Source organism: Choloepus didactylus, chromosome 11, assembly GCF_015220235.1.
Source record: "Choloepus didactylus isolate mChoDid1 chromosome 11, mChoDid1.pri, whole genome shotgun sequence".
Classification (NCBI taxonomy): domain Eukaryota; kingdom Metazoa; phylum Chordata; class Mammalia; order Pilosa; family Megalonychidae; genus Choloepus; species Choloepus didactylus.
The window spans coordinates 2,731,600-2,748,127 of NC_051317.1; the positions used below are offsets into that span (position 1 = coordinate 2,731,600).

General features: G+C 45.6%; 1 protein-coding gene across 1 annotated transcript in view; it reads right to left on the reverse strand.

Moving 5' to 3' along the window:
• DOCK2 (dedicator of cytokinesis 2) overlaps window positions 1-15,557 on the reverse strand; it is a 431,071-nt gene extending 415,514 nt beyond the window's left edge. Inside the window, exon 1 of the mRNA XM_037798794.1 lies at window positions 15,428-15,557. Within this exon, the coding sequence (XP_037654722.1) occupies window positions 15,428-15,470 (43 nt within the window). The 5' untranslated portion in view covers window positions 15,471-15,557. The remainder of the gene's footprint in view (window positions 1-15,427) is intronic.
• Window positions 15,558-16,528: the final 971 nt, after the last annotated feature.

Here is a 16,528-nt window from a genome sequence, read left to right on the forward strand (position 1 = left end):
CAAAGCACTTACGGCCAAGGATCCAAGTATCAGGAGCCCCCTGGGGTCACTGAACCCCTCATGTTGGAAATCCTAAGTTCACAAGCCAGTGGAACCGCTATTTCAAGTCAGGTAGAAATTGTTTGCTTCCAACAACCCTGGAAATTGACTCCACTAATGAGCCACCAATTCTGGAGCCCAAGTAAGAAAAAAGTAAATGCCATTGTTATAACTTGACAACTTATAGAAACAGCTAGGGTGGGAGTGGAAGTCACCCTGCTTCAGGATTTATTTTGGAGATATATGCTTTATTTAGGAGATAAGTACAATGATTCTTTTCTATTTATAGATGAGAAAACTGAGGCATGGACATAAACAACATGCCCACAAATATATATATATGTGTATGTATGTGTGTGTATATATATATATTTCTTATATATATACAAAAGTCTGAATTCTAACCACTGCATCAATGACTTTCCAAGAAAAGGATAAATATTTATTGATCATACGCTATGTACCAAGTGCATGTATGTCACGCTTTTTTCAACAAGTATTTATTTGAGTACCTCCTGGATGCCAGGAGGGACTGTTCTACCAGGGTTAGAGTGATAAACAGACAAAATTCCTGACACTTTACTTGCATCAACTCATGTGATTCATGGTAACCCTCCAAGCTATCATCCTCCATGTAATGTACAAGGAAATTGAAACTCAAAGAGAGCTTAAGTAACTTGCCCATGGCCACACAGATAGATAGCAGCAGATCTGAGTCCAAAGCCCTTGCAATTTGTTATACATGCACTGAGCATGTTTATTCCTTGTCTTTCCCACCTTACCTCCTCATGCCCACCCACAGAAGACTGACAAGTGCATTATACGATGTTTAGCAGCATCCTTGGCCTCTATCTACTAAGTGAAGTGGACAATGAGTCTGTCTTGTTGATCACTGAATTCCCAGAGCTGAGAACAGCACCAGGCCCATGGTAGATGTTTGATCAGTATTTACTGAGTTTTAAGAATACTTGTTGAATTGAAGGGATGTGAACAAACATGAAGGGTAGGAATGCCCTTCTTTTGGCTAAGCTCTCTATTGCATTTCTCAAGATTGCTTCACAAGATGACGACACAGCTTGGCTGCCAATTTTGATCGTAGCCATCAAGTGCCCTGTGACCTTTCGAGATGAATTCAGACCTCATCTGAGGCCCTGCCATTTGCTGACATGTTTGAAAACAAAAGCTTCAGCTAACACCAAGTGTTAATAGAGTTTCACAAGTGGCCATATAAGAGGAACAAAGACAATAACGGAGAAAAGAATGTAACTGCCTGAAGCTCGCATTTCCAGTCCCTGAGCTGGGTTCTGGAGGGCCTCCACTCCAGGAGGGAAGAGAACCAGCAGGCAGGTCCACTTTGGAATCAAGTGCAATGGGCTCATTAAAATGCACAAACAATTTACCTGAAGTCTCTGGACAAGGCGTTGACGAGCTTGGCACCAAAGCAACATCCTGATGTTGCATCAGGAAGGGCTACTGCGATGACCCAGGATCATGCAGCTGGTAAGTAGCCGAGCCAGGGTTTCAACCCAGGCAGGCTGGCACCACATTGCACACCCTTAATCACTACACTCCTCTGCCTCTCACTAACAGAGATGTATTTAGCACCTGCTCTGTGCCAGGTGCTGCCGGTTCCTTATGGGATATACATAACAACCTAATGGGTGGCATATTGTTGGGCTCCATTTTTAGTGAGCCAGAGTGACATGCCTGGTCAAAAAGAGGGACGTTGGAATTCTGGTGCATCCTCTAAAACAGTGGTTCTCAGCCAGAAGTGATTTTGCCCCCAAGGGGACATCTGGCAGTGTCTAGATACATGTTTTTTTTGTTGTCACAACTTGGGCAGAGTGGGATGAGGTATGTTTTACTGGCATCTTAGTAGATAGAGGCCAAGGATGCTGCTAAACATCGTATAATGCACAGGACAGTCCCCATAACAAAGAATTATCCAAAATGTCTTATAGTGCCGAGTTGAGAAATCCTGCTCTAAAACATCATTCTGGGATTTCCCTCTCTCTTTTCCACTTCCCTTTCCTGGGCTACTATAGGCACATGCCCGCATACACTCACATGTGCTCACACACTCATACATTTACACACACACACTATACATTTGGAACAGATGCTTTGTGATGAAATTAACCAAATCAAATCCTCTGCTAAATGTAGGTTGTGTCTAGCTCTCTGCTGGATGCTGCAGAAGGTTAGAGAAGTGGAGTGAGAGAGGAGAGCTCCTTCTTTTCTGGAGCTTTTGTGAAATCTAGTTAAAGAGACAAAATGAACACACAAGAAATAGGGAGCTGCCTTAAAAACAAAACTAAGCTGTGGACTTGTATGACCCAGGCCATAGCAGCTGCGGGCTCTCAAAGAAGAGAGACCAAGAGAGGCCCCAAAAGGAAGTGAGACTAGAGAGAGAAGGAAGGGCAGAGGGAGAGCATGGGGAAGAAGTGGAGTGAGAGCTCCTGAGAACATGGGGGGCGGGGAGGGGAAATTAGCTTCATGTGTTCACACGCCCAGTGAGGGACAGGGTAGGGACATCTCAATAGTCTCAGGGTGGAAGCTAGTTCAAGCTGTCTAGTTCAAGAATGCCCCATTGATTTCCATATTGCTCTCACAGGGCCTAGCCTCCTGGCTGGGAAGGGAGTGGAATGGGGAAACAAAGCCAAGATGGGGCAGTTCTCCATCTGAACCCTATGAGGCCACCAGACAGCAAAAAACCTGCAACCCCCACCCTCCCCACCCACTCGTTTGCTCCTGCCACCCATCCACACATGCAGTCAACAAATGCTAATTGAACAGGTGCTCTGAGCTAGAGAAAAGCAAAAGACATAGGCACTTAAATTCTTCGGAGGAGCCCAGATAATTAAATAGGAGGCTGCGATAAATGTGATTGGGGTGATGGCAGGGCCCATAGTAACAGGAAGTGAGGGGTGCATGCATGCGCGTGCACGCACACGCACACACACACACCACCGATCCGTGAAATAAGGACAGTGGTACTAACGGTACTCTTCGACAACTCATGAAGAAGAGAGGTTATTATTGGAACCGTAAGCTTCCTGAAGGCAGAGGCTGTGTTTTGTTCAGCTCTGGGACCCAATACCCAGCTAAGGACCTGTCACTCAGTATAAGTTTATTGCGCTTAATTGATTGAAATAGACTATAAAAATAGCTTTCTGATTCTGGCACCTCCAGGCTCCTAGAATTCATGCCTTAAGCAAAAGGCCTAATTTCTGTTGTAACAGTTTACTAAACTTTTCCCAAGGACCTGAACTGGGCTGTATGAATGGGCTTTGATGAAATTGTAATGCAAAACTGCACATGTGCACATTTCTGTGGGTACAGAGTTTATAGTGTTCATCATATTCCCAAGGGGCCCCTGTCACAATAAAGATGAGGTTCTCTGTCCTACTGTACTCCTGCTATTGCCGTGGATGTTGGATGGACTCAGACTCAACAGGGTCCTGCCCTCAGCCAGTGCACCATCTAGTGGGGAGAAGACATGTAGTTATGTAACTAAAAGACAGGGTGAAAAGCGAAGACTTCAAAAATACAGAAAGAGGTTTCTTCCAGGGGTGAGGCATGAGAAAACTGCCTGAAGAGGTTGCATTTCAGTGAGACCTTGAAGTCCAGGAAAGAGAAAACTGAATCACGTGGATATTGGAGACCAGGGGAAGGGATGGCAATGACATTCCACGAAGAGAAACACCATGAGCAAATGAAAGGCGACCACGGAAGACTGATGGCTTGGCTAAGGAGCTTGGAGTCTAGCCTTTAGGCAACAGGGAGGCAGGTCCTTTGCACAGGGGAGTCACTGTTGCTAGTGGTAAAGATTGTGGGTTCTAGGGCCAAATGACCTGGTTCAAACCTCTGCTTTAATATTATTGTCAAGTGTGTTATTATCTTCAGTTTACTCTCTTAGCCTCAGCTTCCTAACTGTAGAAGAGGGGTGATAATAATAGTCCCTAACTCAGGAAGTTGTAGGGAAAATTAAATATTATGTGTGGGGCTTTTGATATATAGTAAGTAAACTATAGTTAGTGCTCAATGAACATTTTATTTGCACGTTGGGGAGCAAAAGGATCACAGATCAGGTTGGCCTATAATATCCTGAAAAAAATAAAATAAAAAGCTGGTTTTGGCAGATAGGGCAGGCAGCAGCAGACAAAAAATTTAGAGGCACAAGACCCTTCCAGTCCCAAATGGCTCCCCTACTTGTCACTCATGGTGCTATTCTTTTGATCTGCCAGGTCTGCAGTTCTCACCATTAGAGGCATTCGGGTTCTTCCCTCAGCATTGGGCCCCAAAGTGAAGGCAGTGTCTTCAGAAAGCCACTTCTAAATGGACCCGTGGCCCATGAGGGAAGGGAAGCAGGTGCAGAGGGCCACCTTGTACCCTTCACACTCTGGATGACTTCCCCAATCACTGTCTCTGTGAAACTTGTGAGGCCCTGGTGGAGTTCTGTGGGTGACTAGGGAAATGGTGTGACATGGGGCCAGGTAACGGAGGAGAGAAGAAGCTTATGAGGGACAGCTTCCTTTCCTGAATAAAGAGAAGCACAGGTGGTCAGGAAAGGGGAACCAAGTCCTGCTCTAAAGCCATGCTGGGGCACAAGTTAAATGAAAAAAGGAGGTGATAAGGGCTCTGAGCATGATAGGAAATATGGCTCAACACCTGACCCTGTGTGAATGACCCTAGCTTAGCCATAATAATAAGTGTTATAAATAATAGCCAATGTGGAGAGCACTTATAAAATGCTGATTCTGTGGCCCCATTAGACTCCTTGCCTCAGACCATTTACTCATCCTGCTCCCTCTATGGGTTCTTCTCTTCTCAGCCCCTTCTCTTCCTTCAGATCTAACTCAAGTGTCACCTTCTCAGAGAAGGACTCCCTGACCACCCCATCTAAAGACAGCCCTCAAACTCAGCCCCATTGGCCTCACTATCTGCACCTTATTCTTTTGCTTCAGAGCACTTATACAATTTATATTTATTCCTTTGCTTGTTTACATGTTTAATATCTCCTCCCCCTCTGGAGTATAAGCATAAGACCCTCCAAAAGGGTCTTTGTTTATTCACTACTGTACAGTGTCTAGCACTTATTAAGGAATCAATAAACCTCCATTGAGTGAATGTTGAATGAATGAATGAATGAATGAGTGATTACCACACATTATCTCCTTTAATCTTCACAAAGTCTTAAAAGTCAGCTTCTCATTGAGGACTGGAGGTTTGATGTGCTGAGCCCTCTATCACGGGACTTGCCCTTATGAAGCTCGTTACTGCAAAGGAGAGGCTAAACCTGCTTATAATTGTGCCTGAGAGTCTCCCCCCCTGAGTGCCTCTTTGTTGCTCAGATGTGGCCTCTCTCTCTCTCTCTAGCTAAGCCAACTCAGCAGGTGAACTCACTGCCCTCCCCTATGTGGGATCTCTACGCACAGGGGTATAAATCTCCCTGGCAACGCAGGATATGACTCCCGGGAATGAATCTGGACTTGACACCGTAGGATTGAGAACATCTGCTTGGCCAAAAGGGGGATGCAAAATGAAACGAAATGAAGCTTCAGTGGCTGAGAGATTCCAAATGGAGCCGAGAGGTCACTCTGGTGGGCATTCTTATGCACTTTATAGATAACCCTTTTTAGGTTTTAATGCATTGGAATAGCTAGAAGGAAATACCTGAAACTATCAAACTGCAACCCAGTAGCCTTGACTCTTGAAGACAATTGTATAGCAATGTAGCTTACAAGGGGTGACAGTGTGATTGTGAAAACCTTGCAGATCACACTCCCTTTATCCAGTGTATGGATCGATGAGTAGAAAAATGGGGACAAAAAACTAAATGAAAAATGGAGGGAAGGGGGGATGATTTGGGTGTTCTTTTTTACTTCTATTTTTTTATTCTTATTTTAACTTTTTCTGGTACAAGAAAAATGTTCAAAAAATAGATTGGGGTGATGAATGCACAACTAAATGATAGTACTGTGAACAATGTATTGTACACTTGGATGATTGTATGATATGTGAATATATCTCAATAAAACTGAATTAAAAAAAAAAAAAACACTGCAATAGAAGCTATTTTAACCAACCTTTATTGAACTGAGTTGCTAGAATAACTGAAGTTCTCCCTTACCCTGTGAATCATATAATTGTTGCCCACAGGCCATTGAGAGGTTACCAATAATTAACTTCATGATATACCTATGCCCATTAGTTATCACCAGTTGAGTTGCATGCTCAGCAATAATTGTTATCAATCCAGTCTGTGTACTTTGTATTGTAATTGTTAAATTTAATAAAATATTAAAAAAATGAAAAACAAAAAGTCAGTTTCTTCCATTACCCCCATGTCACAGACAGGAAGAAAGGGAAAGGAAAGAAATCCACCCAGGACAATTCTTAAGGACAACAGTTTTGTGCAAAAGCCCTGAACTGAGAGTCAGAAAACACAGTTTCTAGGGGCTGCGCCTCTCCTTCCCAGCTGAGGGACCTTGGGGGAGACACCTCAACTCTCTGCTCCTCAGTTTCCTCATCTGTGAACTGAGAGGTGGTTGTAAGGGCTAAACACAATCACATGAGTGCTTGGTAAATGTACTGTATTGCAAAAAGATGAGGCAATGTTATTTATGACGATGTTGATGAGAACATAGATCAAAGGCTTAATTAGAGAAGTCGTACATGCAATTCCATTCTTCCAGCTGCTCAAACCAAAAACCTTGGAGTTTCACCCTTCACCCTTGACTCCTCCCTTTCTCTCATATCCATATCCATATCCAATCCATGAGGAAAATCCCTTTTGCTCCACCAACAACACATACATCTAGAATGGAGCCAGGTCTCACCACCTCACCTGCTGTCACTATAATGCGAGTCACCACCCTCTCTTCCCTGGATTATTTCAACAGCTGGTCTCCCTGCTTCCACATTTATTCCCCTCCACCTATTCCTCTGTAAAATTGCTAGTATGATCCTTTGAAAACATAAGACGGATCATTATATAACTCTGATCAAAACCAGTGGTCCCCACTTCCATCCAGAGTAAAAGCCAAAACCCTTACAATACCAGAAGACATTACTCAATATGACTACCCCTCACTGAATTCATTTCCTACTTGTCTGTCCCTTGCTTACTCTACTTTAGCCACATTGGCCTTCCACATATCAGAGTGGCTTCCCCCTCAGGACCTTTGCATTGGCTATTCGTTCTACCTGGAATGCACTTTCCTGAGATAACACCCTTACTGCCACCACCAATGAAGCATGCAGCAAAATTCCTCTTCTCTGGGATAAGCTTCAGGGTTCAACTGGCACCCAAGTGTGCCCCTCTGCCACAGCCCAACATGCAAGTCCACCTCCACACCTGGTGTAGCCATAACTCAGTGCAACCCAACAAAAGCCTGCTGAGCTTCCGTTTTATTCAGACCTTGTGCAGGGCCCTGGGCTCCATGCAAGTCGCATCGCCTACTTCTGCTCCTTCTACCGTACTGTTTCAGGCTTTACTCCCAGGAATGATGTGTTGTCAGGGGACCGCTGAGTGCCCTGGAGCAATGGATGGAGAATGGTCTGGAAAAGTACCCATCCTGTTAGTCAGATTCCCCCAGCTGCAGCTTTTGTGACTATGAATTTAAAACAATGCAGAAGCTGAAAGTGTCCTGGTGGGGGCAGGGGAACAGGGGATGAAATGATTTTCTCCAAGGAGAACTAAAAGCAGCTCACAAACTCAGCCTGACTGCTTTTCAATTCACACCAATCAAAGGAAGTGGGGAGAAGAGGGAAAGTGCCAATTAAAGGAAATGTTTGTGGTATCTCTACCCAGATTCCTCTGGACTGGGTGGTGATAAGCATTATCATTCCCCATTTGCAGAACATATGCTGCAGAACACAGACGGTAGCACCCATGGGTAATTGACTATTAAATTAAAGGTCTGTAAGCTCTTTTTAAACACATCCAAAGGTCCAGAAATTAGCAGAACATTATGGTGACTACAACTTCCTGTCTCAAAATACAGCAGCAAGATAAGGATGCTGATCTCAGAAGGAAGCAGAGCTAGAACACACAATCTGTCGTGAAGGTTCATTCAGACACAGACATCATGGTTGGAGGCAGGATGACCACTGACTAATGAGGCTTCCATAAACTTAGGGATTAGGACAATTTCCTCCAATGGACTTAAAAATGCCAGCCTAGCAGGCACTCCCAAACATCCCCAAGTTGCTGAAGCATCAGAAAGTAGGAGGCCCAGGCACCTAAGAATTGGTGGTAAGAAGAATTAGATTTCTGATCCATGTGTTTTTATTGCCCCTAGACTTATTTCTGTGGACCAATCCAAAGATATAGTCTACCTCCATAGCAAAGCTACATTTACAAAGACCCTTCTGAGCATTTCCTTTGGAATTCTTTCCCCCGTTGCTCCTCAGACGTCTTCTCAGACCACCTAATTTAAGAACCAACCTTCGACCCCTGCCAATATTCTCATTCATTGAGCCATGTTCCTTACAGCACATTCCACAATTCATGATTATATATTTATTGCTTTGTCCACGAACTTCTTTTCTGTCTTTCCAACTAGACTATAAGCGCCCATAGGGTGGGAGCCACATTGATCTTATTCTAGTAATCTCAGTGTTTAGGACAGTGCCTGTCATATAGGAAATGCCCAATTAGTATTTAGGAAATAAATGAGAAATGAATTAATGAAAGAATGAGTAAATGAACAAGTGAGCAAATGATGCTCCCTATCCCTTCTCCTTTACTGATGCCTTTGAAAGTAACAAGAGCAGTGTGACTCATCTCTGTGTAGTGGAGTTCTGTCCTGGGTGTTTGGGATGCATGTTCCACTCGTCACACCTCCTCAAAGAATCTGTCCCCACCCCAGTTCCTGCTACGCGAGCAGCAAGTCACATGATTCCACCCCACAGCCACAGCTAACTAAACCAGCAGGGGCAGCATCAGAGTGGGGTGCATTCTTAGGCTAGCAATGACCTCTGAACTAGGTGGCCTTTCTTGAAAAGGTGAGTTACACCACTTGGATCTTCCCTCTTGGGACACTGAACAAATAGAGATTATTCAGTGGATGCTTGAACTGCAAAGTCATGCAGACTTGTGGCTCGTGGCATGTTAAGGCATGTCATGAGGTTATCAGGATATCAAAATTACGAAGGAGTAGAGGAATCAGAATGAAGTGGTGAGTAGGGAATGGAGAACAGAGCCAATGTGTTTAAGGAAGCAGAGAAGCCATGAAAAGAAAAGCAGATGTGTCCAGAGCTGCCTCAGTTTAGGCCCTTCCAAAGTCTGCTACAATTTATATTTATTCCTTCGCTTGTTTACATGTTTAACGTCTCCTCCCCAACCGCAGCATAAGTTCTGGAAGGGTCTTTGTTTATTCGCTACTGTACAGTCAGTGCCTGGCATATACTAGGGAATCAATAAACCTCTATTGAGTGAATGCTGAATGAATGAATGAATTAATTAATGAGTGCTTGCCGTGCATTATCTCCTTTAATCCTCATAAGGTCTTACAAGTCAGTTTCTCCCATTAGCCCCATGTCCCATTAGCCCCATGTCCCAGACAGGAAGAAAGGAAAAGGAAGGAAATTCTTAAGTACAACGATAGCTTTGTGGGAAAGCCCTGGACTTATATTCAGAAAACCTAGTTTCTAGGGGCAGCTCCCTTCCTTCCAAGCTGAGTGACCTTGAGGGAGGCACCTCAACTCTCTCCTCCTCAGTTCTGTCATCTGCAAGCTGAGAGATGGTTGTGAGGGTAAAATGCAATAGCATGAGTGCTTTGTAAACGTACTGTATTTCCTGGATTTTCATGGGATTCCCCTGATCCTTAAAATATGCCACTCCCATGCACATGCATACACACACACACACATACACACACACCACACACCACACCTTTTAATTGAACTAGTTTGAGTGCATTCTGTTCCTTGTAACAAGAGCCCCTGCTGCATGGGACTCAGGCACACAGTGTCCCCTAGAAATCAGTTCTTTCCATGGAACAGCTCTGTCCAGGGTCCTGGGCTGAAACAGCATCCCCATGGGGTGGTGACGGATTCTCCCACATTCCCCAACAAGACAGGTAAAAGATCTCTTCTCTGCTTTTGCAGAGCCTTGCAAATGAATCCTTCCCTGGGAAATTCGGGGAAAACAATCTCCTCCAACACCACACCCAGGTATAAAACCGTAACTACAAATGGGCTGCATAGAAAATAGGTTTCTGAGCATAACTGAACCCCACACAAATCCACCTGGCTAGCACAGCTTCAGGGCAAGCATATCTTTTTTCTACCCTTGCCCTCCCTCTGAAGACCCCTGCCCTGAAGTCCTTTTTTACAGCCCTTAAATACCATATCAGAGTCCATGTGTCATCCTCAGATCCTTCCACTCCTCCTCTCTAGGAATGGAACAACTCCTTTTTAGCTGGGCACATGGCTGGCTAAATAGCAGGCTCCATTTCCCAGCTTCCCTTGCCACCAGGTCTGGTCACATGACTAAATTTTAACCAATCAGACTTAAGAGGAAATGCCAACTGTGCCTCTGGGTAAGTGTCTTCAAAGGGAAAGGCCATGGCCTTCCTGTTCCCTTCATCCTTCTTGCTGGCTGGAAGGCAGACCTGATGGCTAAAGTTTAAGCACCCAGCTTGGTTCAGGAGGCAAAAGCCACATGCCAAGGATCGAAGTTCAGGAGACAGAGTGAGTCCCCCTATCAGCTCTTCACCAAACACCTCTGGAATTTCTATGTGAGAGAGAAGTAAACTTTTTCTGAGATCAGCATCCTTATCTTGCTGCTGTATTTTGAGACAGGCAATGGAGTCACCATAATGTTCACCCCTCTTCAGGAAATTTTCTGTCACTGATAGCCATTCTTAACCTAACTGATACTGCTGCTTTCACTTTCTACCTCCTCCCTTTTGGCCCTCCCATCTATCCTCCAAGGAGCAAGTTCTGGTCACTGGCAGAGACTTTGGCACAGAAGTTAAAGATAGCAAAGGCCAAAAGGAAATGTTAGTTATAGGTGGAAGCCTTCTAGATCAACTAATAGGTAGTCAGCAGACAGATACAGCTGTCACTCCCTTCCCTTATTCTACTCTAGGTCCAATCTCTGCTCCTCTCCCCCGATTAATTGTATTATTTTTTTACAGGTGACACTCCTACTCAAAAACTCCAGTGCTCACAGAATTAAGTCCAAAATTATTAGCTTCTGGTACTCAAGTCCTTCACAATCTGGCCATAATCTGCCTTTCCAGTGTTCTTTTTCACTACAGATATCTACTAAAACCAAACTGGAATATTTATTGTTTGGCCCACATGCATTCCAGCCTCCTGCCTTTACTCGTGGTGTTCCACCTCCCAGATGCTCTCTCAGAAGGTCATCTGATTTTAAGGCCTAGCTCCAGTACTTCTAATTTACATGAACTCTAGGCCTTGGTTTCCCGTGTGCAAAATGGGGATACACTGCCTCCCAGGGAAGTTCCGAAGCCAGACAAAGATACTGCAAGAGAATGAGTCTTGCAAACCATAAAACATATACTCTCATAAAGCATGAGTGTTCTGAAGTTGACATGAGGATGCGCTGCCCTGTCTCTCTTGGCTCTGCAACTATCAGGTATACCCATGACCTCAGCAGCTAACATGCATTGAAACAGGCACAGAACTATGTGCTTTACATGCATGACCCCATTCAGTCCTTGCAACAATCTCATGAGCCCTGCATTATTATTATTACCTCCATTTTACAGATGAGGAAACACGACCAGATTGAATTCAGTGCTGACTCCACAACCCAAGCTTTTAACTTTACACATAATTCCCGAGGACAAAGGCTGTACCCTTTCTTTCTTCTAGCCTGTGCCAGCTTGAATGTATTATGTCCCCCATTATCTTTGATACAATCTTGTGTGGGCAGATGGATTAGTGTTGACTAGATTGTAATTCTTTGAGTGTTTCCATGGAAATGTGACCCGCCCAATTGTAGGTGATGACTCTGATTGGATAATTTCCATGGAGGTGTGGCCCTGCCCATTCGGCATGGGCCTTGATTAGTTTACTGAGTTTATATAAGCTCAGACAGAAGGAGAGCGCTTGCTATAGCCAAAAGGGACAAATTAAAGAATGCACGGAAGCTGAGAGAGGAGATGAAGTTTACAGAGACATTTTGGAGACGGCCTTTGAAAGCAGCCTTTTGTTCTGGAGAAGCCAAGAGAGGACAAACGCCCCAAGAGCAACTGAGAGTGATATTTTGGAGAGAAGCTGAAGCCTAGAGGGGAATGTCCCAGGAGAAAGCCATTTTGAAACCAGAACTCCGGAGCAGATGCCAGCCAAGTACCTTCCCAGCTAACAGAGGTTTTCTGGATGCCATTGGCCATCCTTCAGTGAAGGTACCCCCTTACCTTGGACACTTTATGGCCTTAAGACTGCAACTTTATAACCAATTAACCCCCCTTTCTAAAAGTCAATCCATTTCTGGTGTTTTGTTTAACGACAGCATTAGCAAATGGGACAATACCTTGTCTGTGGAAACTTCTACCCCACTTCCAACCCAGAGTCCTTTTTGGAACTCTGAGGAACTGTGACAGCCCACATGTCAAGGCTGTGGCAATGAAGGTAAGATAATCTGGCCAGGATCTACATGAGGCTCACCCTGGCTGGCCACCAGAGAGCAAGACAACCAAGAAAGCAAGTGGTTCCAGCAATGAGGCAGTTGCCTATAAAGCCAGTCCTCCAGGCAAGCAACCACAGTCCTCATCAGTTAGACCACAGGAAGGACAACTAAATGCCATCTACTCTGAATAGGTAACCAAATGGGAAAGCAAACTCAGGTTCTCCTTGTGCTAACTGAAGCACAGCTGAGTCTTCATAGGACCAGACAGGCCTCTGGGGTTGTTGCAAGAATCCCCCCTAATCTCTTGCATGGTTCTAGCTCTTTGTCTTCCTCCAAGCTCCCCATACTTATTATCTCAAATGCTCTGCATTAATGAATGCTTCAAAATAGGAAAGTATTGATACCTGAACTTACAGTGAGAAAACTAGAGCCCAAATCAATCTGCAAATATTGATGGTAACAGAATTAGAACCTGGCCTCCTTATGCCCAGGCTATTGCTCTGTCTGTTGGACGGCTCCACTCTCATCTCACATAACCTAAGCCTTGCCTTTCCCTTCCATCCACCCAGAGTCTGCAGATGAGGATTAGAGAACACTTTCATTAGTTCTGACATTCCCCTGCAGGTAAAAGGGATCCCTGTGATGGACAGGTACCTTCCAAGCACTTTCTGACTTCCTAGAAAGTATCAGACCTTCTGACCCCCATAAATTAAGAGTTCCAATAAGCAGATATGAAAAATGTCAATTATACCACCAAATCAAGAAACCTCTGGAGCTAGGGCCTAACAATCAGGCTTAAACTGCATCAACACAGGTGGAAATTCCTCTACCATGGAGGTTGAGAACTCATGGCATCCAGTAGCCTCATCCCATTCTGTAACATCATATCCTGAACTCGGACCCCATGCAAGGACAGAGTCTAACAATAATTGATAACATTTAGTAAGCATTATTTTGTGCAATCATCATTTTAGCTACTTTATGTAGATTAACTTGTTTGGTCCTCCCACAACACTAGGAAGTGGGTGCTGTTGTTATCCCTATTATACAGACAAGGAAACTGAGGCTGGAGAGAGTAACTGGCCCAAGGTCACAGTGCTGTGGAGGGTTGGAGGCTGGAATTCAAGTAGAGGCCATCTGGTCTGAGCCCATGAATTTCACCTCCACAGCACAGGGCATATGCAGCCATGGGCGAACTGCAGCTCTTGGGCAGTGAGCAGGACTCTGTTCCACCACACTTCATTTTCCCTAACTGTCTTAGTTATCCTGGACTTTAAAACTGTCCCCTGCCTGCTGCCCAGTCACCTTCGCTCTTCTGTCCACACAGTCCCTTTTCATACTGGCTTCAGCACAGATCTCATCATGCTCTTACCCTGCTCAGAAACTATGGCTCCCCATTGTCTAAGTGGAAAAAGCCCCAATTCAGCCTGATATTCACAGCTCTTCACTAGGTGGTTTCAACATACTTAAATGCCTTTCAGTGTACTTCCATAAGGCAAAAAGTGCTGCAAGTTCTTCTTTCCTGGACATGCCCTTCACATCCAGCTTTCACCGCCTTGACCACAATGGTTCCTCCATCTACAATAGTCTGCCCCATTTAACAGAACCCATCTTCCCCTGCAAAGAGTAGTAGTCTGATGATCCCTCAGCTAGAGGGATCAGAGTTAGAGAAGCTTTGAAAAGGGTCCTTAATGAGTCTCATTCAAACTGCCCATTTTATAGGTGGAGAAATTGATACCCTTTGAAGTTATGGATTATTATTTGTTCTCTGGATGGGGACCTTTCATCTTCAAACACCTCACAGTATGTCAAATACATTAAGTGCATGGATATATATTGAGCTCTCCGGGGCACCATTTCTCAAACGGTGGCCTTGGGACCCCCTGCATCCAATCACTCTGGGCCCTCGGGTCCTCCAACCCCTGACCAGCTAAATCCTCACCTCTAAAGGTGGCATTTGATATCTGCCTGTGTAAAAGGCTCCAGGGAGATGTTTAAATGCAGACTTAAGTTTGAAAACCACAGTGAGTCTAAGGGGATTGCACCACGGATGCCACTTAGTAGAAAGAGTCCCAGTACCTGACACCTCCCTTCCCCCAGCCGCCACTTCCGCCCCTGAGCTTGAGGCAGAGGCCTCTGGGAACTGAGATGGCTGAAACTGATGAGGCTGGCTTCTTGGTTTAGCATCCCCAGATTTCCTGGCAGGGAGCCTTTCTCCTCAGAGGGAAGGAGACCACCCTCGGAGCCATGCCCAAGTCTTGCATCACCCCCTAGATCATCTGCCAAGTCCGGGGTCATCTGACCTAGGAGGAAAGGCTGGGGAATCTGGCAGACCCCGGGCTCTGTAGAAGGATGGAGGGAGGCTCACTGAGCAGGCAAGACAGATCCTCCTCCAGGTGGCCAAGTCTCCAAATGGGAAACGGAGTCTATTCCTTGGAGCGCTGAACCTGGCGCGCCCGGTTTGCCAAGCGCTCAGCTCCACCCCATCTCGGGGAAATGCATTAAGTATCGGGGTTACAGTGAGGCCCGAGGTGGGCGGGAAAGAGAGGGCGTTGGCTGGGCGCAGCCTCCTGGGCGGGGTGTCCACCTTCCTCTCCCCCGTGTCCCCTCTCCCCTGCCTAGCTGGCCTCCCTGCAGGCTGAGGGAGCCACTGCGCCCTCTGACCTTGAGTCTGCGCGCCTTGCCCACGCCCGCGCCCCGGAGTCCGCAGCATCTTTTTGGGTGGAGCTCTCGCGCCGCCTGCCCTCCTCCCTGTTGCGGACCCCATGCCCCACCTACCCACGCCGTGCCGCTCCTTGTCAGTTTTGCGCCAGGGGGCCATGGCTGCGCTGGGGCCTGCGGGCGCCTCCAGTTGTCCTGTGGGGAAGCCGGCAGGGGGTGGCTAGGCGCTCAGAAGGGCCCCACTTCCTTCCTCTTTTCAAACTCCCTCTTAAGGTCCCGCCCTCCCCTCCCCGGGGCTCCCCGCTCCCTCCTCCCCCTCCCATTGGGCAGGGGCACACTAGAAGCCAGTATCTAGAAGGCTAGAAGGCCCCTGGCAACCCAGAGGGCCACCCTACAGCTTGTTTCCGCCTCAGACGAGAGGGCAGAGGCCAGAGGCCAGACAGGTACTTGGGGCTATCCAGGCCACCACAAGAGCAGAAAGTTTCCCTGATTCCTGGGCTTAGCAATTGAATAGCCTCCCTGTCCTCTGCATGAGCTTTGGTGTCAGATCTGAGTTCTAATCCAGATTGTGTTGCTTGTTTATCAACCATGCCACCACGACAAATTACCTCATTTTTTTAATTTCAGTTTTCTCATCTGTAAAATGAAGTACGAATACCTACTTCATATGATTATTGTGAGGATTAGAGGAGAGAATTTACACAGCAGTTAACACATAAGAGTTAAATATGGACCTCAGCGGAGGGATCATTTGTGGTTTTTATACTTTTGGTGTCAGAGACCCATTTGAAAATCTGATGAAAGCTCAGGAAAATCTCCTCTGAAAATATCCAAGCACACTAGTTTACCAAAATGTCAGAAGGTCAAGGAGGCTCTAACAGCCAGGGACAGGGGACCCCAGGAAAAGAGTTCTAGAATTAGGTTAATGGAGAAACGAAAATCTCCATCAAGAAATGAAAATCTCTTTGATCCACAGTGATAAGGCTGACTTTAAGTCTTCCTGAATTTATTTTCTTTATTCATAACTCTCACTACCCCTTTCTGCCTTACACTAGAGTCAATAAGATAGATTAGGCAATATCACAGCTGACAGGCAGCTATGGCAAAATATTAATTTAATTTTATCTAAAGTTATTTCCTTTTCAGTTTTCTAGCAGCACAAGTTGGGTGATGTCTTTTACAAGAGCAGTTGTATCAGTCAAGATGCCACCAGAGAAG